This window comes from Ornithorhynchus anatinus, chromosome 3 (assembly GCF_004115215.2).
Source record: "Ornithorhynchus anatinus isolate Pmale09 chromosome 3, mOrnAna1.pri.v4, whole genome shotgun sequence".
NCBI classification, from domain to species: Eukaryota; Metazoa; Chordata; class Mammalia; order Monotremata; family Ornithorhynchidae; genus Ornithorhynchus; species Ornithorhynchus anatinus.
The window spans coordinates 13,421,542-13,445,166 of NC_041730.1; the positions used below are offsets into that span (position 1 = coordinate 13,421,542).

Consider the following 23,625-nt stretch of genomic DNA (forward strand, 5'->3'; position numbering starts at 1 on the left):
GGTATATATGATGCAGGCCGGTGTTTTTTTGTTTTTGTTTTTTTTTTTTAAAGACCTTCTCACAGGCCCATAAATAGAATTATCAAAAAAGTTGCATGTAAAAGTTGAAAATACATTCCATATTTGATGTGGTTATATACAATTGCTTCTTTCAGAACTTATTTCTTATCTTAAGCTTGAGTAAGTAGATGTGTGTATGTATATTTGTGTTGTGTGTCTGTGTATATACGAATACAGACACACACATATATTCACACACTAGGATGACATTTTAATAAAGAAACTTTAAGCGTTTTCGTGGCTTTTATGTAGAGGTGTTTCTTGTTGGGGAGAAGGACAGAGAGTGAGACTGACACGGACAGAATGTCTTGGAGTATATTGAGTTGATCCGAAAGGGATGCTGAACTTAAGTCCAGAAAACATTGATGAGGTAGGGAAAGAGATTAATTGGAGGGCAATGTAAGACTGGTCTCTCTCTTTGATAATTGTCTTTGGGATACTCATCTTTTATAATCTTGGTCCTAGAGCAGTCTAGCCTTAGAATAGGAGAAAGTAATCTTCTCCACCTTAACAGAACAAACTCTGGGCCCAGGGAAGAGTGTTTACTAGCACCAGCAAAGGTTTGTTGGGGTAATGTTAATAATTAGGTTTTTGAAAAGCCTAGAATTAGAAACACTATAAGTAACTGAGATGTGTACGTAGAATAGATGTGAAAATTGGTATATATGTGGTGAGGCAGAAATTTGGTCACAGTGTTGAAATGTTGACTTCTGGGTGTTTTTCATATTTGGTCCAGTTGGAAACAAATTCACGAAGTAGTAGCGGACCTATTCCTTCACCAGTTTTGGGTGAAAATAATTTCTCTTCCAGAATGAGGAAAAGGTGATTAGCAAATCATGGGGTGAGGTTCTTCAGCTTGCAGGTCGCGATGAGAATGGCATATGTAACAATATTTGAAGTGATAGATTCTGGGAATGGTCCTGGTGCCAGCTTGCACTTGGGTGTTTTGGGGATGTAGATGACAATTTGCTTCTGGGCTCATCTGACTGGTACAACTTGTGATTTGTCCATCTTCACATAATCATGATTACCCCATCCCATTTTTCTTTTTAAAAGTCTTGAGGAATTTTAAAGTGTGCAGCAGCTGATTTCCTTGGGGAATTGTTATATGGTAGGTTTGATAATTGCCTCGGGAAACACTTTCAGAATTCAGAAGTCTTTGTGGTAAACTTATACGATGTCAACCCTATTTGAAACCTATTTGAATACAAGCTTTATTTCAGAGAATGATGTTTCTTCTTTCTGGGATGCTTGTTTTAGTCCATACCCACCTAGCCCGCCTCCCCCCCACCCACCCAACGGATTAGATCTACAGGATATTTTAGTACCAAGAAGGGAAATATACATTGTGAGGCAGTTTCATGTTAGTGCCTTGGAGTTTTGTGTGTGTTTATATCTATAGATGTAGGTATATATGTATCACTAAATAAAGTCATCTTTTTAGAGAAAGGTTGAGTTGTGGACCAGCCAGTGCAGAAACTAAACCAGACTCCACATTTCCCAGGGCCTGCAAAAGGATTGGGTTTATACGGGGCTTCCTGACAAAGGTCAGTCAGACTATCTGGACCAGTCCTGGTTTTGAGGGCCTCACATCCCCACCATTGAGAAGAACTTTTATTCCAAGAATCAGAATGTGGGAAGGAGTTCAAAAGGGCTTTACGCAATATAAGGAGAATGATCTGAGAGTGTGCCAGGTCTCTCTCTCTCTCTCTCCCCAGGAATCTCCAAATGCTATCAAATCAAATCTCTAGGAAGTTAGTTCGAAGGTTTCTCCATTTGAATACCAGTTAAGGGATTTTAAAACTACTCTACCCAATTCACATATAAGAAGGGATTGCCAGAACCCAGCATTAAGGACTCTCATTCAGTCATGCTTACTGTGTACAGAGCACTGTACTGAGTGTCAGGGAGAGTACAATGTAATAGAGTTAGTAGATACTTTCTCTGCCCACAACGGGCTTACAATCTAGAGAAAAGCTTGGGTTGTTGCACTCGTTGCATGCATTCCAAGCGCTTAGTACAGTGCCCTGCATATAGTAAGCGCTCAATAAATATGAACGAATATCTGCTGCAGCACCCGATCTTTTCTGACGTTACATAGCACTGTCTCCAGAGAGCTGCATGTTGTCGGAAGGGGGTTCTCTAATTCTGCTGCCTCATTCTCTCTAAAACGTGGAGTGAAAAATACATGCTCTGGAAGAACTGAGTTCTTGATTCCTACTAACCTCTCGTGCAGGAAGTCATGTAGATATTTGAACTAAGCAGGCACAGGTGGTTGTCCCTTTTGAGGAATTTAGTTGCATTTGTTGGGCTCTGAAGAATGTGTATGTCTGTGAGTGCACACATATGTATGAGCATTACGCACATAATGGTTTTGCGAAATTTGGCTTGTAAATTCTTACAGCCTCAGTTTGTATTTCTACCCAAAGGTACAAGAAACCAGAGGAACGGAGTCCATTGATAGCAGCCATGCAGCACTTCCTGCCACTACTGAAGGATCGTTTCATTCAACTTCTTTCTGATCAATCTGATCAATCTGTCCTCATTCAGAAACAAATCTTCAAAATCTTCTATGCTCTTGTTCAGGTAGTTATTTTTAAAGCTGTTATAGAGAGCTAGACTGCCCAATGTATTGAACCCTTTCCCAAAATATTACAAAACAGCAGGGGTTAGTTTCTTTGAAAGTGTATCTTTAGAACATCTTGGCTTCATGAGTAGGCAAAGCAAACAGTGGGGGTACTTGAAAAGCATTTGTGTATAATCAGAAGAAAGTTCAAGAAAGTCTCACCTTTAGCATAACTCGTTTATATTTGGGGATATATTATTGTGTTGAGTACAGGAAGCTATTGGAGAGGGAATTGAAAGTGAAAATTACTTTGGGTGTGCAAAAGTTTGCTTTGGGTTTTTAATGCTGAATCACTCTTTTAAAATAGTATACGCTACCCCTGGAGCTAATAAACCAACAGAACCTGACGGAGTGGATAGAAATTTTAAAGACAGTTGTGAACAGGGATGTGCCAGCTGTAAGTACTTCTTTTGTTTTTTGTTACTCCAAAAAACTGTAGATTGATCCACTTGGGCCTTTTGGGGTTCAAGGGAGAGTAATTATTTTAGTTGAAATTCAGGACATGTTAATGAAAATTAATGAACGTGGAGTAATCTTCCAATGTCAACTTAAAATTATAAATGGCGATGGTTGCCTTGACTTTTCAAGTCAAACCTCAGCGGGTGTCCTGGCTTAAATGTTAAGATTTCAAATAACGATACAATAATTGTCTTCCTATAGGAAACCCTTCAGGTTGAAGAAGATGATAGGCCTGAGTTACCATGGTGGAAATGCAAGAAGTGGGCTCTGCATATCTTGGCCAGACTTTTTGAGAGGTGAGCTCTCCTGCGTTATTAATAATTTACAATAACAATCTAGCCACTGTTGCAGAGTGCGCTAAAGATTCTATCATGTTGCACATCCCCTTTTGCTTTAGATATGGAAGTCCTGGCAATGTTTCGAAGGAATATAATGAATTTGCAGAAGTGTTCCTAAAGGCATTTGCTGTTGGTGTCCAGCAGGTAGGAAACATTTAATTCCAGGTTTGAAATTTTTTGTGATTTGGTATTGTACAAATTCTAACTTGATCTTATCGTTCTTTTCCTTCATTTTCTGTAGTGAACTTATATGGGTATTATCAGAACACTGTCCTAAAGAGTTCAAAACTTGGGGCTGATGGTGGGAGTGTTTGGGATTACTGCTTTTATTTTTTATATACATGTGTAGTGGTTATCGGATACTGAATGATGACATCTGATCTGTGTAGGTACTACTGAAGGTGCTATACCAGTATAAGGAAAAGCAGTATATGGCACCCCGAGTTCTCCAGCAAACGCTAAACTATATCAATCAAGGAGTGTCACATGCGGTCACCTGGAAGAATCTGAAGCCTCATATCCAAGTAAAGTTTCTCTTGAAGTCTACCATTTCCCTAGAAAACGTGTATATTTAGGGATTGACAAAGATCAGATTATAATGCAGGCTTGAGTTGTATTTGTGGGTGGTGCCAGTATTAGAGTTGAGTGTGCTTAATGCCATGGCTCACAATAGATAGCTGATATTGTCTATCATAATAAATAAAATTCTCAAAGAATAATTCCTTGGATGCCTGTCTTACTATAAAATACAACCTTTTGTTTATTGTGATATCTCTCTCCCTATCCATAATAATAATAATAATTTTGGTATTTGTTAAGCGCTATGTGCCAAGCACTGGATAGATACAAGGTAATCAGGTTGTCCCACGTGGGGCTCACAGTCTTAATCCCCATTTTCCAGATGAGGTAACTGAGGCTCAGAGGAGTTAAGTGACTTTCCCAAAGTCACACAGCTGATAAGTGATGGAGCCAGGATTAGAACCCAAGACCTCTGACTCCCAAGCCCTTGCTCTTTCCACTGAGCCATGTCGCTTCTCATATAAATATATATATAGAGAGAGAGAGAGAGAGAGATCACAATAAAGAAAAGGTTGTATTTTTATTGTATAAGGAAGTGAAAACTTGCCCATAAAATTCCAATTAAAATTTACTTTTGGGAGAACTCCTTAATTAGCCAGTGTTTGTATGATAGCAGAGCCTTCACTTTTAAAGATCTGGGAACTAATAGGTTTGAAGGAACATGGAAATACCTGGAAAAGTTTGGTGAGGAATGATGGGGAACTGTGGATAGGAAGAGGATGATGGGAGACTATTGGTAACGGATCTGGAGACTGATTGCACATCCACACTATCCCTGTCCTGTGTCCTCCTGCTCCCTCCCCCTCATGACTGGCTTTGCTTTGACCACTTCTCTTGCTGCTGAAATGCTCAGCTTTCCTTTCCCCTCTCCCACAAACACCATTGATCCTACGATCAGTCAGTGGTATTCATTGAGTGCTTACTCTGTGCAGAGCACTGTGCAGTCTAGCAGACTTGGTAGATGTGTTCCCTGCTCACAAGGAGTGTAGGGGGCAGTCAGACAGACATCAATATGAGTAAATACCTTCTAGGTCTGTACGTACATGCTGTGAGGTGGAGGGAGGAGTGAATATCAAGTGCTTAAAGTGGTGATGCTCTTTGTATGTTTACATGTATAGTTTAGATTTATTTCAGAAATTGAAATTGTTCATTAAACATTAACCCCCCCGCCCCAATCACACCCCATCTCTCCAAATCACAGGGCATTATCCAAGATGTTATTTTTCCATTGATGTGCTATACGGATGCTGATGAGGAGCTGTGGCAGGAAGATCCTTATGAGTATATACGCATGAAATTTGGTGAGGGTTTTAAGTATATACTTAAATTAGGAGCAACAGACCAATTAGACTGTTTTATACCTGTCTGAGTTAGATAAGGATAAAAACACATATTCTTCATTGAAGACTTTGTAAATGCAGATCTGTTGTATATAGCGCTATATAATAATAATAATTATGGTATTTGTTAAGCGCTTATTATGAGCCGGGCACCGTTCTGTGCTCTGGGGTAGATAATAATGTTGGTATTTGTTAAGCGCTTACTATGTGTAGAGCACAGTTCTAAGCGCTGGGGTAGATACAGGGTAATCAGGTCGTCCCACTTGAGGCTCACAGTTAATCCCCATTTTACAGATGAGGTAACTGAGGCACAGAGAAGTTAAGTGACTTGCCCACAGTCACACAGCTGAGGAGTGGCAGAGACAGGATTCGAACCCATGACCTCTGGCTCCCAAGCCCAGGCTCTTTCCACTGAGCCACACAAAACGGGTTGGACACAGTCCCTCTCCTACATGGGGCTCACATCTCAATCCCCATTTTACAGATGAGGCACAGAAAAGTGAAGTGAGTTGCCCAAGGTCATGTAGCAGATAAGAGAAGTCTGGATTAGAACCCATGACCTTCTGGCTCCCAGGCACGTGCTCTGTCCACTACACCCTGCTGCTTCTAAGCACTGTAGAGAGTACATCAGTATCAAAGACATGATCCCTGTCGTCGAGGGGCTTACAAACAGATATGGGTGAGATAGTCTGGGCCTGAGAGTCTGGAGACCTGGGTTCTAGTCTCAGCTCTGCCACCAGTCTGCTGTGTTATCCTGAGTAAGCCACCTCACCTCTCAGTACCTCAATTCCTTTATCTTACAAATGGTGAGAAAATGCCCCATCTCCTTACTTCTTAGATGGTGAGCCTCTTGGGGTCAGGGACTATGACATATCTGATTATGAATACCAGAGGTGTCCTATTATTGGTAATCTCCCTTCTTCCCCCATCTTGGAGGAGAGGAGCTATGAGGTAAACCATAGTGATAAAGACTTAGCTTGCACAAAGCCACCCTGCCACTCAGTCTGATGGATAACATAAATCTCTTTATTTATGGGCCTTAATATATAAAATTGCCATATATCTTATAGATGTTTTTGAAGACTTCATATCACCGACCACCGCTGCCCAGACCCTCTTGTTTACAGCCTGTAGTAAAAGGAAAGAGGTAAGTTTAGTGATTTCTGTTTGAAGTCATCCAGTGACTGAAAATTTGAGACTCAGAACCAAAATTTGGAGGTGATTTTAAAATGCACTTCTCAAAGTTCATGCTTTGGTATAGTCTTTTCTTAGCAGAGGGCGATCACTGCCTACATTTCTCGTTGAATTTTTTCATAGACATCATAAAAGCCATGGTTGGTAAAGGTCCCACGGGGCTTGCTTTTAGATTTCATCATGGCCTGAGGCTTTAAGGGGGGCTTTGAACTCCTCTCTTGTGGCAGAAGTCACATAGCCTGGTGTGGACTTTGTCATCTATTTCAACTCACCTGGCTGTCAGCTGTGGGGGATCCTAACTTTGATCCTTTAGACAGCAAGGCCAGGGGCATCACAGAATTAGGCAGTCAATGGGTCCCTGGGGGTGGTGGACAAGGCTATTTTCATAAACTGTCTCTGTGGGGAGGGCTAAAATATGTACCAGTGTTACATTCACTGTCTTAAAGTCTCTTTGGAACTTTAGCCTCTGTGATATATTGAACCCTGAATTTGAGAATAACACAGTTAAACGTTAATCCTTTTGAGACATTGAGTTGCTTTTTAGTATAAAAATTTTAAAAATAGAATGGACCTTTTTTCTTCTAGGTTTTACAAAAAACAATGGGCTTCTGCTATCAAATTCTTACTGAACCCAATGCTGATCCTCGCAAAAAGGATGGTGCTTTACATATGATTGGTTCTTTAGCTGAAATCCTTCTGAAGGTAAGAATTAAAAAGAAGGCTGGGGGCTTTTCTTGCAACTTGAGAGGCAGTGTTGCCTAGGGCTTAGAGCAGGGACTTGAGTTTTAATCCCAGCTCCACCATCACTTGTTGACTCTCTGACTATGGGCAAGTCAATTCACTTCTTTGCCTGTAACCTCTTCTGTGAAATGGGGGCCTATGTGGGCCAGGGACTATGTCCAACTTGATTAGATTGTATTTACTCATTCAATCATTTACTGAATGCTTACTGTGTACAGAGCACTGTACTAAACGCTTGGGAGAATACAATATAACGAGCACACATTCCTTGCCCACAATGAGTTGCACTTAGTAAGTACATTATGAATAACATAAAAACAAACAAAAAAAGCCCCCCAGAAAACTTTGATGCTAGGTTATTTACCTATCGGAAAGGTTTTCCAGGAACATGAGTACATTCAAATCACATGTTTTTGAAATACTGTGGCTTACAGCTTAAGAGTTGGTAAGCTATAGAAACCGAAGCAAGCCTTAGTATGGGGGTGGAATGCAAAACTATTTTTACGTGTTGAAATCTTTGTTCTTAAAGAGAGACTCTGTTTTGGAAAAACAGCACAGTCTCTAGAAAGGTCCAAAGCGTTTATTTCATTATGCCAGGGCTTTCTAGAATGGCTAGTGGTTTTAGATGAAGGCGGTAAATTTTGATGTGTGATGAATGCATTTGAATCAAAACCTAAGGCATAAATCAACTTCATATTTTTAACAGAAAAAGATCTACAAAGACCAGATGGAATACATGTTGCAAAATCATGTATTCCCCCTCTTCAGCAGTGAGCTAGGCTACATGAGAGCAAGGGTAAGCATTTTTTAAGAACTTGAATTTGACTTAGATTTTTATGATTCTATCTGACGCAGAAGGTTTGAAATGTTCATCAAGAGACATTGGTTTATATTGTACCACGGAGGTTGAAATGGCTGCAGCAATGTGTGCATAGTTGTCATCTGTGTCTGGTAGCTAGTCTGTTTGCGTTTTGCATCCAGACTTTGCTATCCACACGTACCCTGCGGCCAAAGATGAACCTGGGATCATAGTACTGGTCTAGTGAAGTCTTTGGGACAAATCTTGCACTGGCCAGCCTCCAAACTCCCAGACATTCATGTGGTTGGAGGGGGAAGTAACTGAAAATATAATAAGTTACAACTCTATGCTTGGTTTCGTGGCCTTTTTTGTAAAGCTTACTCTGGGCAAGTTGTCTTATTTGAGTAGACATCTGTTTGCAGTGAAATCTTTATTTTATAGGCTTGTTGGGTCCTTCATTATTTCTGTGAAGTGAAATTCAAGAGTGATCAGAATTTGCAGACGGCCCTAGAACTGACGCGGCGATGTCTGATTGATGACAGGGAGATGCCCGTGAAAGTGGAAGCTGCCATTGCCCTTCAGGTTCTGATTAGCAATCAAGAGAAAGGTACCACAGCCTTAGAGCTTATGTAATAGAATACCAGCCTCGGACTATAAAAGATAGTGTCCATTTCTCTTGCCTTTTCTTTTCCGTTGAGTAAAAACATAGCCATGACCCAAAAGACTGCTGTGTTCAGAAAGACACAAATAACATTAGTGGTGATATAACCACGCTGTGGGGGATTTTTCTGAACAAACTGTTCGATCATGGGCTTGTTTTAAATCTGGAGCAATTTTTTTTTAACAGTAAAATATGTGATAATGGGAGGTATTTAGTTTCTTCTCTTCATCTTGCAGCTAAGGAGTACATTACCCCATTCATTAGGCCTGTAATGCAGGCTCTTCTTCATATTATAAGAGAAACAGAAAATGATGATTTGACAAATGTGATTCAGAAAATGATCTGCGAATATAGTGAAGAAGTTACTCCTATTGCTGTAGAAATGACGCAGCACTTGGTAAGTCACTTGGAGCTTCCAGTGCCGGAGTTAAAGGATCCCTTTGTGTAGATTGCTGGAAAATGTCACATTGTAAATGAATTATATGCCAAACCTCTTTTTGCCTGTTTCAGGCAATGACATTTAACCAAGTGATCCAGACTGGGCCAGATGAAGAAGGCGGTGATGATAAAGCAGTAACAGCCATGGGAATCTTGAATACAATCGATACACTTCTTAGTGTAGTTGAAGATCACAAAGAGGTAAAAACAAAATTTTTCATGAACAATCAATAGCCTATTCTTTAGTTAATACTGCTGGAACATTTTTCTGGAACTCTTCACTCATTTGGGATGGCGGAAAATATTATGGTTATATAGGATGGGTGAAATGTACGTATTCACAGGAGAGGGAAATAGGCAGGGGTCATGGGGGCTGCATGTTTCTCAGGCTATGTTTTGGCAAAAGTGGGCAGATATCTGGATATTGGTTGGAAGTTCATCCTCTGGGCTGTAAGCTCGTTGTGGACAGGGAATGTCTATCAGCTCTGTATAGTACGCTTCGAAGCACTTAGTACGCTACTCTGAACACAATAAGTGCTCAGTAAATACCTTGGAATTAGGAAGCCCCTGCTTTAAGACCGGATGGTAAAAAGTAGAAGTTCCCTGGCCTCTTGTTCCAAGTGAGAAGTCTGGCTTTACTTCTCCCTCTGGGACCTCTACTGTATTTTTATCCATTCATTCATTTTTATTGAGCGCTTATTTAGTGCAAAGTGCTTGCCTTCAGATACCTCCAGTTACCTTCCCTAAAATTAGAAGCCCCCTTTTAGATATTTCATGCTTCTCTCATTTAAGTATGAATCCACACTGGTAAATAAGCATTTAGCAAAGAAGACAACTAGATGTTGAGCTGTAGTAATGGTTACATTACCCTCCTGTAATTAAATCTTCAGGAAAACTTTCCCTAATTTTATGTTCCATCTTCCCACCCTAGATTCCCCCAAGTGCGACTTCAGCACCACCTAAGCACTCTATCATCTGTCTCCCCAGCTAGATTGTAAGCTCCTTGAGGGCTGGGATCTTGTCTGCTAATTCCATGTCACTCCCCACATGCTTAGTAAAGTGCTCTGCACACAGTAGGCCGTTGGGGACAGGAGGCTGGGGTGCAATGGTGTGGATAATAGAAAGTAATTTCTCTTGGAATTTGGAATTCATTTTTCATTGTATAAAACTCCCAAACTGTCAAACCAAAGACTTTTGGGTGATCCAGCTTTTTAAAAAGCACAGGTTAATTTTGTATTTAGTGTGGTAGTCGCTGCTTTGCCAGCTCTCCCTGCTGTGTGGTTCACTGGAGGCTTTCTTGATGGAGAGCCATGACTACTTAGGCCAAGACTTTCGTGGAAGGTCCTGGGTATTTGAATCAAGAGGCGGAATAAGCCCTTAATACAGTGCTCTGCATACAGTAAGCGCTCAATAAATGCGATCAGATTGAATGAATCATGAAGTGGAACAGGGGCGGAGACCTACCTATCAGGTGTTAGCTAATCAATCAATCAATGGTATTTATTGAGGACTTACTATGTGCTGAACAGCCTACTAAGCGATTGGGCGAGTGCTGTACAGCAGAGTTAGCAAACATGTTCCCTGCCTACAATGAGCTTACGGTTTAGACGGGGGGACAGATATTAATACAAATAAATCAATTATGGATACATGCAAAAAGGGCTGTGGGGCCGAGGGTGGGGTGAATTCCAAGTACTAAAAGGCCAAGGGTGGGGTGAATTCCAAGTACTAAAACCAAATATGATGAACGGAAGAAGTGGTGGCACTTCAGTGCTAAGAAATAACAAGAGGCAGATAGCTCTAGAAAACCCTGATCATTAGGAGGATGTTGAGGTCCAATCCTCTCATGTGGTTGGCATCCTAACTGCTGTTTTCCTGGCAGCCGGTGGAAATACCAAACCGTATGTTACTGTGACTGAAGAAACAGTGCCACACTGTTGTCGGTGTACTGTGCATTCTCCAGCTGGTTTCCCATCCCCCCATTCCTCTCTTTCCCCAGCCCCCCTTTAGATGGCATTTGTTAAGCGCTTATTATGTGCCAGGCCTCTACTAAGCACTGGGGCAGATAGAAGTTAATCATCTTCGACACGGTTCCTGTCCCATATGGGGCTCACAGTCAGTCTTCAACCCCATCTTACAGATGAGGGAATTGAGTCACAGAGAAGTTAAGAAATTGGATCGAATTTCTTCATCTTATTACATTTAAAGGGACTAAGTTGTAAAATTCCGTTCATATCTGTTTTCCACCTGTGATTCATTTGCTACCTATTGGAATTAACACTTGGAAATCCAGCCAACTTCAATTCCCTCCTTATCTCTTCTCCATCTCAGATCACCCAGCAACTGGAAGGAATCTGCTTGCAAGTCATTGGTACCGTGTTACAGCAGCATGTTTTAGGTATGTGTCTCTCCACTTGTGGCTTTCAGTACGTTCAGTTTTACACAGATAATGAGTATCCTAAACTCTGGCTACTTGCATTTTAGAATTCTACGAGGAGATCTTTTCTTTGGCTCACAGTTTGACCTGTCAGCAGGTCTCTCCACAGATGTGGCAGCTTCTGCCTCTTGTGTTTGAAGTCTTTCAGCAGGATGGCTTTGATTATTTTACAGGTGAGAAATGCCATGAAGCGTGTTGGTTCCAGCATTTGATTCTTGCATATCATGCAACTATCTGGATCCTAATGAGAGCCCAGAGTGGACGCGGCCCTAGTTTAGTACTGTGCTCCTGTGAAATTTTAAGTGTCAGTGTTCTCTCTCATATCTTACCAATTAATTAATGTTGGTATTTGTTAAGCACTTACTGTGTGCCGAGCACTGTTCTAAGCGCTGGGGTAGACACAGGGGAATCAGGTTGTCCCAAATGGGGCTCACAGTCTTAATCCTCATTTTACAGATGAGGTAACTGAGGCACCGAGAAGTTAAGTGACTTGCCCACAGCTGACAAGTGGCCGAGCCGGGATTCGAACCCATGATCTCTGACTCCAAAGCCCGTGCTCTTTCCACTGAGCCACGCTGCTTCTCACACAGAGAAGCACACCACACAGAGAAGGCAGGGTAGGAAAGGAAGCAGATGATGTGGAATGATTTCCCGTGTGTTTTCTCAATACCTCAAATAAAAAGGTTGGGAGGACTTCATGGTATAGTCATCTCTGCCGTAACACAAGTTTTCACTCTTCATTTTGGTTAGAGAGTTTTGTTGGTCTTAAGGGAATGTGCTTCTGACACCAGGTGTGAGTATGGACAGGGTGTCATGTGAGTTAGAACATGAGTTTCTGTAATGCAGAGCCAAGGATGGGATTCTTGCATTGCAGTTCTTCGTACATCCAAGTCAGTAGGATCCTTATCCTAGGTGTTTTTTCTACTACTATTGTTTATATAGTTTATGTCAGCCCCATCCAAAAGCCGCTTCCAAAATCAAAATCATGCTGATTTAGAGTTGTGTGGCCAACCTAATGCAAACAAACATGTTAACTTGTTTTTATTTAATGCAGACATGATGCCGCTTCTTCATAATTATGTAACGGTTGACACAGACACGCTTCTGTCCGATACTAAATATCTTGAAATGATATACAGTATGTGTAAAAAGGTAGGTGTCCTTCCAACCAAGATCTTTAAGTTTGGGGCAGATATGTGCTTCTTGTGAGATGGAAATAAAAGTTGGGATTTATTTAGTGACCTGTTGTAATCATCAAACCTCAAATGTATGTAAGAAACTTTAAAAGGAGAAATAATTTATCTTTTGAAGGACAGGGAACGATTGTCTTCAAGAAAGGTGATGGTTTTAAGGAGGCACAGGATCTTTAAAACACACTAAATACTAATACTAATTTTGGTATTTAAGTGCTTCCTATGTGCCAGACACTGTACTGAGCGCTGGGGTAGATACAGGCAAATCAGGTTGGACACAGTCCCTGTCCCTTGTGGTGCTCACAATCTCAATCCCCATTTTGCAGATGAGGTAACAGGCCCAGAGAAATCAAGTGATTTGCCCCAGGTCACACAGCAGGCAGGGCGGAACTGGGATTAGAACCCAGGTCCTTTTGACTCCCAGGCCCGGGCTTTCTTGTTTCCATGTAAAAGCTGCTTACGGTTGTCTGTTAGAAACTGAGGCGCTTTGGGAAGGATAACCTCTCTTACTAGAGGATCATTTCTACTGTTTCAGTGGGAGCCCAAAGTATACAATGCAAGAAACTCCCCTAAGGTTAAGAAGTATTAGTGCTGCCCTAAATTACTTAGTTTAGCACCAGGGAGCAACTCTTAAGAACTAGACGAGTGAGTTGCAATACAGCTTGTCCCTCTCTCCCTTAGCCCATTTCCGTAATTTGAACTGTGTCCCATAAGGATCCCCAATGACAGAAGATGTAAGCCTGAATTGTGGCCATGGGCATAAGTTTTTTTTCCTGGTATGTGATAATTTGTGATATTTGTCAAGTGCTTGCTATATGCCAGGCATTGTACTAAGTGCTGGGGTAAGAATTTACTATGTGTCTGGTAATACACCCAGTGCTGGAGTAAATCCAAACTAATTAGGTTGGGCACAGGCCATGTCCCACAAGGGTCTCACAGTCTTAATGCCATTTTTATAGACGAGGTAACTGAGGCACAGAGAAGTGAAGTGACTTGCCCACGGTCACCCAACAGATGTGGTGGGGCTGGGATTAGAACCCAGGTCCTCTGAACTCTTCCCCACCCTACCCCCCCAAAAAAAATCCCATGCTGTTTCCACTAGGTCACACCACTTCCCTAAGTCTGGGAAGGATCTTCTTAGGGAGAGAAAGTGGAGGCTGGTGAGCTGCTGACTGAGGGAAAGTAGGGACCTTTAGTAATGTGAATGAATTGCCTCATCCTTGTTTTACCATTCATTTGCGCTCAGGTTCTTACAGGAGTTGCAGGAGAAGATGCAGAGTGTCACGCGGCAAAGTTGTTGGAGGTCATCATTTTACAGTGCAAAGGGCGTGGTATCGATCAGGTCAGTAATTGATTTTTTTGAGTACGTCTGCCATGTTCTTTCCGTAGAGATGCTATTTTGTGGAAATACACCATGGATGTCCTAAATGGGAAGATTTATATCAGTGCTTGCTGCCTTGGCCTTTCATTGCTTTGTGTAAAATGGAGGATTAGCAATTTCTTTCCCTCTTTGGGGCCTATCTGCCAGGAGTTGATCCAGCTGTAAGCAAATTTAATGTTCGGATGTGGCATATTTGCTAGAATTCGGACCATTTTCTGGGGAAGGGGATGTGAAAGGAGAAGCCGCCTTTTTCTGAAAATAGGATGAGAGAGGGGAAAGGCAGCAAGTTAGAGAATCAGTAATTGTGGCTTTATGACGTATATTCCCCTTGCTGCAGGTGTAAGAGATCCCCCTGCTTAATATTTTACAGTGTATACCGCTCTTTGTGGAAGCTGCTTTAGAGAGGCTGACCAGAGAGGTTAAAACCAGTGAGCTTCGAACAATGTGCCTGCAAGTTGCTATCGCAGCTCTGTACTACAACCCTCACCTGTTACTCAATACCTTGGAAAACCTGCGTTTTCCCAACAACGTGGAACCTGTCACAAATCACTTTATTACCCAATGGCTTAACGATGTGGATTGTTTCTTGGGGTAAGTGATTTCCTTTGGACCCTCGTAGTGTTAACCCTGTTAAGGAAAACTTTGGAACTAAGCTTAACTCTCGTTTCTTAGGCTTCATGACAGAAAGATGTGTGTCCTGGGCCTGTGTGCTCTTATTGATCTGGAACAAATACCACAAGTTTTAAATCAGGTTTCAGGACAGATTTTGCCAGCTTTTATCCTTTTATTTAATGGACTGAAAAGAGCGTACGCTTGCCATGCAGAGCATGAAAATGACAGTGATGATGATGACGAAGCCGACGATGATGACGAAACCGGTAAGAGATTCGGAATGCTGCAAGCTCAAGTTTGGTCCTGCATGTTTTCCTAGGACATTGGCTTATGTCCTGAAAACCCAAAAGTGTGGTTTTATTAACAGTCAACTGATTTTTGGAGGCCCAGGAATACATACCTATATTGCCGTGGGAGTTAAAAGGGAGTAGTTTGAGATGAACCATTTGAGAAAGAGGGCCGCAGAAGATCTCGCATGTAAAGTGCATCCCCTTACCACAGCTCTTAAATATCACTTAAAAGTGTCTGGTCCTGCGAACAAACTGTCAGGTGCAGTCTCGGTATCATAAATCATATGCAGCATGAAATTAGAAAGCAGCGTGGCTGCGTGGCTCAGTGGAAAGAGCACGGGCTTTGGAGTCAGGGCTCATGAGTTCAAATCCCAGCTCTGCCACTTGTCGGCTGTGTGACTGTGGGCAAGTCACTTAACTTCTCTGTGCCTCAGTTCCCTCATCTGTAAAATGGGGATTAAGACTGTGAGCCCCACGTGGGACAACCTGATTCCCCTATGTCTACTCCAATGCTTAGAACAGTGCTCGGCACACAGTAAGCGCTTAACAAATACCAACATTATTATTATTATTATTATTAATCATCCTCCGTTTCTCTGCCTCCCAAATCCTAAATCTGCCTCAGGATTATAATTTTTCTTTAGAATATTTTTAATAATGCCAGTGGCCCCTAAGACATCAAGAACAAGTCCAGAATTCAAAAGGACTATATGACCACGTGCTTTTTTTTGTAGTTAGTGAGCAAAACTTGTGTATAACTTCTCCCAGAGAATCCATGTTGTTTCTTGGGTCTGGGTGATCTTTGCTCTGGTAAAAACAACCCTGTAATACCATATTTGCAGAGGAGCTGGGAAGTGACGAAGACGATATTGATGAAGACGGGCAAGAATACCTTGAGATTTTGGCCAAACAGGCAGGAGAAGATGGAGACGATGAAGACTGGGAGGAGGATGATGCTGAAGAAACTGCCTTAGAAGGCTATTCCACAATTATTGATGATGAAGATAATCCTGTTGATGAGTATCAGATATTTAAAGCTATTTTTCAGAGTGAGGATAACTTCATTATTTTAAATGATTCATTATTTTGAATGTGGCTGTTGATGAAGTGAAAGTATCTGGGCTTGAAAAAAATCCACCTCTTTGGAGAAGATAAATTTAAAATTCCTATTAAGGGTAGCTAATGGGGAAAAATGTTTTGGGAAAATCATAGGCTCTTCTCATTGCTGTCCAGAGCAGCTGTATAGATATATAAGGATCTCTGCATTATTTCCTGGAGCTCTTCAGTTCAGTCCAAGAAAAGTGTTAAGTTGTTTCATCTTATCTTCCATCTTTCTCCCTTCAAAATGTGAATTTGTTCCGGACAAACCCCACCATAGTTCCAGTGCTTGGCACATAGAAAACACTTAACAAATAACATTATTATTTTTCTAAAAAGTTGCCACTCAACTATTGGGATGTTGAGGAGGGCTCAGTAAATACCTGTGATGGTGACTGAATGAAGTATGGCCTTATGGCTGTACCGTTCTTGTCCAGAATTACTTGGAAAGCTGGTTTTAATCATCCATGGGTTTTTTTCTCCTCCTTTTTCTGTAGCTATTCAGAGTCGTAATCCTGTGTGGTACCAAGCTCTGACTCACGGTCTTAATGAAGAGCAAAGAAAACAGTTACAAGATATAGCAACTCTAGCAGATCAGAGACGAGCAGCCCAAGGTAGGTCTATTCGCTTTGCCTGTTACTGTTTAGTTTTGTCAGGATTATAAAAGACCCTAAACTTTGGATGTTGTGAATCCACACGATGTCCACATCATATGATTCCCTTCAGAGGCCATGATGGTCAAAAGAAGCTTCATTTTCTTAGCAACCTCTTGGTTACAGAAAATGAGCCACTTGGTCATTTGACTTTTTGGTCTTGGGGGCAGGAAACCCACACTGACAAAATTCAGTTGATGGCCAGTTTTTTTTCCCTCTTTCAGTGGTACTTGTTAGTGCTTATGTCCCAGGCGCTGGGCTACTAAGCATCTAACAGAAGCAGCATAGCTTAGTGGCTAGAGTATGGGCCTGGGAGTCAGATGGACCTGGATTCTAATCCTGGTTCTGCCCCACGCCTGTTGGGTCACCTTGAGTAAGTCACTTCACTTCTCCGGGCCTCAGTTGCCTCATCTGTAAAATGGGGAGTAAGCCTGTGAACCCCATGTGGGTCAAGGGCTGTGTCCAACCTGATTACCCTATTTATTTTAATGAAATGTACATCGCCTTGATTCTATTTAGTTGCCATTGTTTTTACGAGATGTTCTTCCCCTTGACTCTATTTATTGCCATTGTTCTTGTCTGTCCGTCTCCCCCAATTAGACTGTAAGCCCGTCAAACGGCAGGGACTGTCTCTATCTGTTGCCGACTTGTTCATTCCAAGGGCTTAGTACAGTGCTTTGCACATAGTAAGCGCTCAATAAATACTATTGAATGAATTAGCTTGTATCTACTCCAGTGTTTAGAACAGCGCCCCACACATAGTAAGTACTTAACATACCATAAAAAAAAAATTCAGGTTGGACACAGTCCCGTTCCCACATGGGGCTCACAGTGTATGTGAATTTATGTAGTCATAGCATTTACCAAGTTGCATACTGAACGCAAAGCAGTTTTTAACCATATGGATGAAAATCGGGCATGGTCTCTGGCCCTCAGGGATTTCCCAGTGAGTTGGGAGAAAGCTTGGCAATGAATGCTAAAGAAAAATGAAACAGTGAAAAACAGACTATACAAGGACTAAAGTAGCAGGGGGGGCTACAGTTTCTCCCCCTCTAGACTGTAAGCTCGTGGGCAGGGAACGTGTCTTGCGACTCTATGTTGTACTCTCCCAGGCACCTGTATAGTGCTCTGCACACAGAAAGCACTCAGAAAATACCACTGATTGAGCTCAAGCTCCTCCCTGCTCAGGCAAGGCTGGTCAGAGTCCAGTAGACACAACAGCCACAGACATTCTAGCTCCATTGTCTTGCGAAGGTCTCTCGCTGCTACTTGTTCTTACCTTGCTACAGTGGGAAGAGCAGGATGGGGACTGATGTTGAGGGTTAAAATAAAAATATTTTATATTTTATATTTCTTCACACGAGGGGGTAGAAATAAAATGGGTGAATTTTAGCGACAAGGGAGTGCATTGGAGGAAGAACCTGCTGCAAGACAGAGAGCACCAGGATCCTGTTATAGGCATCCAAAATTTAGTGATTGGATGGAATATAGAATTTTGCCCGGGTTTGAAGGAGGCCCACAAAACCGAGCCCACCCAGTCAGGGAAGGCCTAAGGATTCATTCCTTCAGTCAATCGCATGTATTGAGCGCTTACTGTGTGCAGAGCACTGTACTAAGCGCTTGGAAAGTACAATTCGGCAACAGATAGAGGCAATCCCAACCCAACAACGGGCTCACGGTCTAGAAGGGGGAGGGAGACAGACAAAACAAGTAGCGGGCATCAATAGCATCAAAATAGATAAATAATTATAGATTTATACACATCATTAATATAAAATAGAGTAATAAATATGTACAAATATACACAACTGCTGTGGGGCAGGAAAGGAGGGAGAGCAGAGGGAGGGAGTAGGGTCGATGGGGAGGGGCGGAGGAGCAGAGGAAAGGGGGATAAGGCTGGATGTCGGGACCTGCCAGAAAACGCCAGCGGATGCATTCTCTGGCTCAACTTGACACGGGTGATGGTGCAGTGAGGTAATTTGCATGCTTAAGTAACATTCGTAGCGTCCGAATTCTACTGAAATAAATATTTGTCTTTTAGAATCAAAAATGATTGAGAAGCATGGAGGCTACAAATTCAACGCTCCGGTGGTGCCAAGTTCATTTAATTTTGGAGGCCCTGCCCCAGGAATGAATTGAATGATCACTTCCTTTCCTGCTACTGTGTGATTGTAGTGAAGAGCTTGTGTTCCTCCCAGTAGTGGTTCCAGAACTGGTTCATGTTATCTACAGCTCACGCTAAACTAATTGATCAATAGATTGGACAAAAAACCCAGGAAGTGGGACCTGATCATATGCAACCTGGCACTGGAAAGCAACAGAAGGGTTTTTTCTTTTTGTTTTTGGTTTTTTTGTTTTTGGTTTTTGGAAGAAAGTAAGAACCTAACTTGGAAGCTTCAAATGACACACTGTGGAAACCTGAAATCTAGAGGGGATGTCATGAAGGCAGCTTTTCTTTTTCTGAGGAAAAATAGGCATGGGCTGCAGGACTATTTAAAATGTCTCATTTACAGTACAAGCTCAAAAGTGGCTATGTGATTTTTACACCTGTGGCGGTATTAATATTTGCCCGATTCCCTCCTCCCTCCTCTCCATTGGGTGTCTATTCTTTTAATGTAAATAAGGTAATCCAATAGCCTTACTTAAGCGTCATCATTTCCATTTATCAAAGATTGTTGATATGTAGAATATTGGACACTTATTGTAGCACTACATAACTGATAAAATCTGTAAATGAATTAGCACTTTCATATTGAAACAAGCCTGCTAGCCTATGTACAAAATAGCAAAATGTTTGCTGTTTATAAAAAGAAGGGATGTAATGGGATGGGGGGGGCGGTGAACTTCAAGTTATTTAAAAATAAACTAGCAGTTTTGTACCTGGTGACTTTGTGGTGCAGTCACCTGATAGCGACTTGAATTCGGTTATGTAAAAAGGGGTTAGTGATATTCATTGCTGCTGCTAAAAAAAATGGCAACACCCTCTTTGTGTCCTTTGGTTTTTCTTAAAGCTGTCTCTGTTCAAGTGGAAATTTGGATACAACTTTAGCGGTAAATAAATGAGAAGTTTTCTTCTGAAGCATGGAAATTAGAATTGATTGAAGTGTGTGGATGAAACACTTATATATGCAATCTATTAAAAGAACAGAATTCGGGTCACATGGCTTGATCTGATTGCAGTCCCGTCCCCCCCAACTTTTTAGAACGTATGTTCCCATTGGCTTATTATTTTTTTTAAGTGCTCAATTTCCTTTTACTTTCTGCATTTGGACTCCTACATCTGCATATGCCCTCGTGTCTGTGTGCCTAACACCGTACCCATCCCGTTGAGCTAGATGGGCAAGGCACATCTCCCCCTGGGACCACTCCAAAAGTAAGCCAGTAGCGAGATGTTGCAAAAAGAGAGGCTGCCTCAGTCACCTCTCCTCCCATCTGCAACCCCCGGAAAAATCTAAATAGTTTTCTTGGTCTTGCATCGATCATTGATCTTTTAACATCAATTAAGTTAGTCAAACCAGTATTGATTTGGGCTGTTTTTTATATATATATATTTATATATATATTTCAAATTGAAAGTGTCACGTGTCGTTATATCGGATACTAAGCTATTTTAATTTAAATGCTGTTAAGTCACGTACAGGCTTGATAAATTGAAATGGACTGAGATTACGACTGTAAAAATGAAACAAAATGCACATATTCATATTGATATTCAAAAATGCAAAAAAAAAAAAAACCTTGAGAAAACCGGTTTTGTGTTCTGTGTTTTTCTTGTATGTCCCCAAAGTGACAAACTGTCTCTAGAAAGTGAGATTTGCTGAGCAGATCTCCGAACTAGTATGATCTATGCCATAAACTGCTTATTGAGATTTCTGATGTCCACGTGCGGCTGGCCAGCCTGCAGGCCATGCATCCATACAACCGCATTAAGGCATGGGGTTGCATCATTTTTACGGTCTGTGAGAAAAAAATGTTGAAGATCTTCGAAGAGAACCTCGTGCCTTGATTCTCTGCACCCTCAATTAATTTCCAAATATTCTTTTCTTGTTGAGCTGCGGGTTAAATTTTATTCATGTTTGTATAAATAATATGTATTTTTCCTATAGCTGAAAAATTTCCTCTGAGATTTATTTAAAGGAAATTTATCTTGTATTACTCAAAGAAGTGTGGCTTAGTGGAAAGAGCACGGACTTGGGAGTCAGAGGCCGTGGGTTCTAATCTTAGCTCTGCCACTTGTCAGCTGTGTGACTTTGGGCAAGTCGCTTAACTTCTCTGTGCCTGTTACCTCATCTGTAAAATGGGGGTTAAGACTGTGAGCCCCATGTGGGACAACCTGATTACCTTGTATCTACAGTGCTTGGCACCTAGTAAGCGCTTAACAAATACCATCGTTATTATTACTGGTTACAGTCTCCCGCTTTTGCACTGCAATTTGAAATCCCAGCTCAAAGACTGCTCAAAAATGGTGGTACGTGTTAAGAAGCTTGTCGTGGGAAAATAAACTTCTCTGATAACCAGATTGCATTTAGTGAATTGTCTTGAAGTAGGGGAAACAACATCCAACAAGTTTTATGGAATGGATGTGCCCCCAAAGAATGGAAAATCTTGACAATATTTAAATGAACTATCCCATGATTTATATATTTTGGTGTGTCTACATGTTGATATTGGATGTATTACCGCTCCTGTTTTATGAGTACTTGACCGTTTTTGCCCGAGTGAACAGTTGCCCAAATTCCTACGTTTTAATCTGCTTTCTGATGATTGAGCATAACAGTTATGCAATTTTGGGGGAGTGGGGCTTTCGGGAGATCACATTCTCTATCTCCATTCTATCTCCTGTCTCTATTCTCAGGAGCATTTTCTGAGGAAAGAAGACCGGGACTGGAGTTGGGAGCCCTGTGTTGCAACTCCAGTTCTCCTCCTGACTGCTGTGTGACCAGTCAGTTTCTCCACCTGTTTGCTCATCTGTAAAAGTACAGATGTGGCCCCCATTTCTCACAGGGACATTTTCAAAATGAAGCAGCAGCATGGCTTAGTGGATTGAGCACAGGCCTGGGAGCCAGAGGGTCCTGGGTTCTAATCCTGGCTCTGCTCCATGTCTGCTGTGTGGCCTTGGGCAAGTCGCTTCACTGGGACTCAGTTCCTTCATCTGTGAGATGGGACTGCGAGCCCCATGTCGGGTAGGGACTGTTAACTGGATCAACTTGTATCTACACCAACACTTAGCACAGTGCTTGGGCACATAGTAAGCACTAACATGCCACAGTGATTATTATTATCATTGTTATAATTATTAACATGAATATACTTGGGGAAATGAAGGAAATTATTCCTTCTGAGGGGCATCCACTACTGCACTAGTTGCAAAGTGTTGACCAGGGCCTGTGGTGAAAATAACGGTATCAGGGAATAATAACGATAATGACGGTATTGGTTAAGCACTTACTATGTGCCAAGCACTACTGTTCTAGGGGAAGATTCAGGGTAATCACGTTATCCCAGTTGGGGCTCAGACTTAATCCCCATTTTACAGATGAGGGCACTGAGGCACCGGGAAATTAACTTGCCCCAAGTCACAGAGCTGACAAGTGGCGGAGCTAGGTTTAGAACCCACGACCTCTGACTCCTAAGCCTGGGCACCTTTCACTGAGCCATGCTGCTTGCGGGAGAGCCAAGGGGCCTATGTACCTGGCTCCCCCTTCCCTGGGATGCTCCCCCACCACCTCGCCCTTTCCCTTTTCAGGGTTTCCGACACCTTCTCCCTCGGACCCTAGTTAAAATGTAAAATCCTCGAGGGCAGGGGATATGTGTCTCATTCCTGTTACCCCCTCCCACATTCTAGCTCTCTAGATGCTCAAATACCGTGGAATGAATTTATCCTCACTCATTTAGATCAGTGAGAAGGCTGGACGTGTGACTGCTTCTGTTTAACTGCTGCTCTCGGTTGACTCCGAACATTGATACCTTGTTAACTATAAATTGTACACCCAGGATTTAACAGTTGTCTAAGAAAATTGGCGACTTATTCAATCCTAATTACCTTCTCTCCATATCAGGATCAACTTTGGATGTCAAGCTTGGCAAAGTTGAAATGGACCTTTGAATTTTGCCGCAACTTTTGGGTTTTACTCTAACATTGTAAAAACTTATATATAGAGAACACGATTGCCGGCAAAAAAGCAATTAGAATTTAAGCCACTCCTATTTTGCTTTCCTTGAAACAGTCATTATAAAGGATGAATTGAGAGTTCACCCTAACTTGTGAAACAATCTTTTGACAAGCAATTGAAATTTAATAAAGTGTTTAACTAACCAAGATCAATTGTCAATCTATAAACCCGTGGAGAAGCTTGTCATGGTTAAGTTTATTTTTAGGCTACACTTAATAGTTATTTGTGCAACTTTTTACAATTTAGCAACTTTACCCACTTCCTTTTGTTCCTTTTAACATAAAAGGCAGTAGTCCCCTGCCTTCAGGGTGCTTACAGTGTAACTGGGACACAAAGGGACCCTCACAAGTGCTTCGTACAGTGCACAGAAAGCACTCAATAAATATGATTGACTGGCAATCCATTCTTTTTTGTAAATGGCATCTGTTAAATGCGGTGTGCCAGGCAGGCACTGAAGAAAGCAGATATAAAATAATCAGGTTGTAACACCTGGGCCTCCCCCGTCTTGATCCCCATTTAACAGTTTGAGGTGCAGAGAAGTTAAGTAACTTGC

At 41.7% G+C, this 23,625-nt stretch overlaps 1 protein-coding gene and 1 non-coding gene across 2 annotated transcripts in view; both read left to right on the forward strand.

The window, feature by feature from the left end:
* IPO7 (importin 7) overlaps positions 1-20,646 on the forward strand; it is a 43,456-nt gene extending 22,810 nt beyond the window's left edge. Inside the window, exons 5-25 of the mRNA XM_001507888.4 lie at positions 2,490-2,646; positions 2,994-3,083; positions 3,347-3,441; positions 3,543-3,627; positions 3,873-4,007; positions 5,264-5,363; positions 6,473-6,549; positions 7,182-7,298; positions 8,044-8,133; positions 8,578-8,743; positions 9,034-9,194; positions 9,308-9,436; positions 11,567-11,633; positions 11,720-11,845; positions 12,727-12,824; positions 14,112-14,207; positions 14,617-14,837; positions 14,919-15,124; positions 15,991-16,197; positions 16,744-16,860; positions 18,941-20,646. Coding sequence (XP_001507938.1) covers positions 2,490-2,646; positions 2,994-3,083; positions 3,347-3,441; positions 3,543-3,627; positions 3,873-4,007; positions 5,264-5,363; positions 6,473-6,549; positions 7,182-7,298; positions 8,044-8,133; positions 8,578-8,743; positions 9,034-9,194; positions 9,308-9,436; positions 11,567-11,633; positions 11,720-11,845; positions 12,727-12,824; positions 14,112-14,207; positions 14,617-14,837; positions 14,919-15,124; positions 15,991-16,197; positions 16,744-16,860; positions 18,941-19,038 — 2,638 coding nt within the window. The 3' untranslated portion in view covers positions 19,039-20,646. The remainder of the gene's footprint in view (positions 1-2,489; positions 2,647-2,993; positions 3,084-3,346; positions 3,442-3,542; positions 3,628-3,872; positions 4,008-5,263; positions 5,364-6,472; positions 6,550-7,181; positions 7,299-8,043; positions 8,134-8,577; positions 8,744-9,033; positions 9,195-9,307; positions 9,437-11,566; positions 11,634-11,719; positions 11,846-12,726; positions 12,825-14,111; positions 14,208-14,616; positions 14,838-14,918; positions 15,125-15,990; positions 16,198-16,743; positions 16,861-18,940) is intronic.
* LOC114810539 lies at positions 8,255-8,434 on the forward strand. Its single transcript, XR_003758235.1, has one exon. It is a non-coding gene; the product is annotated as a small nucleolar RNA SNORA23 (small nucleolar RNA).
* Positions 20,647-23,625: the final 2,979 nt, after the last annotated feature.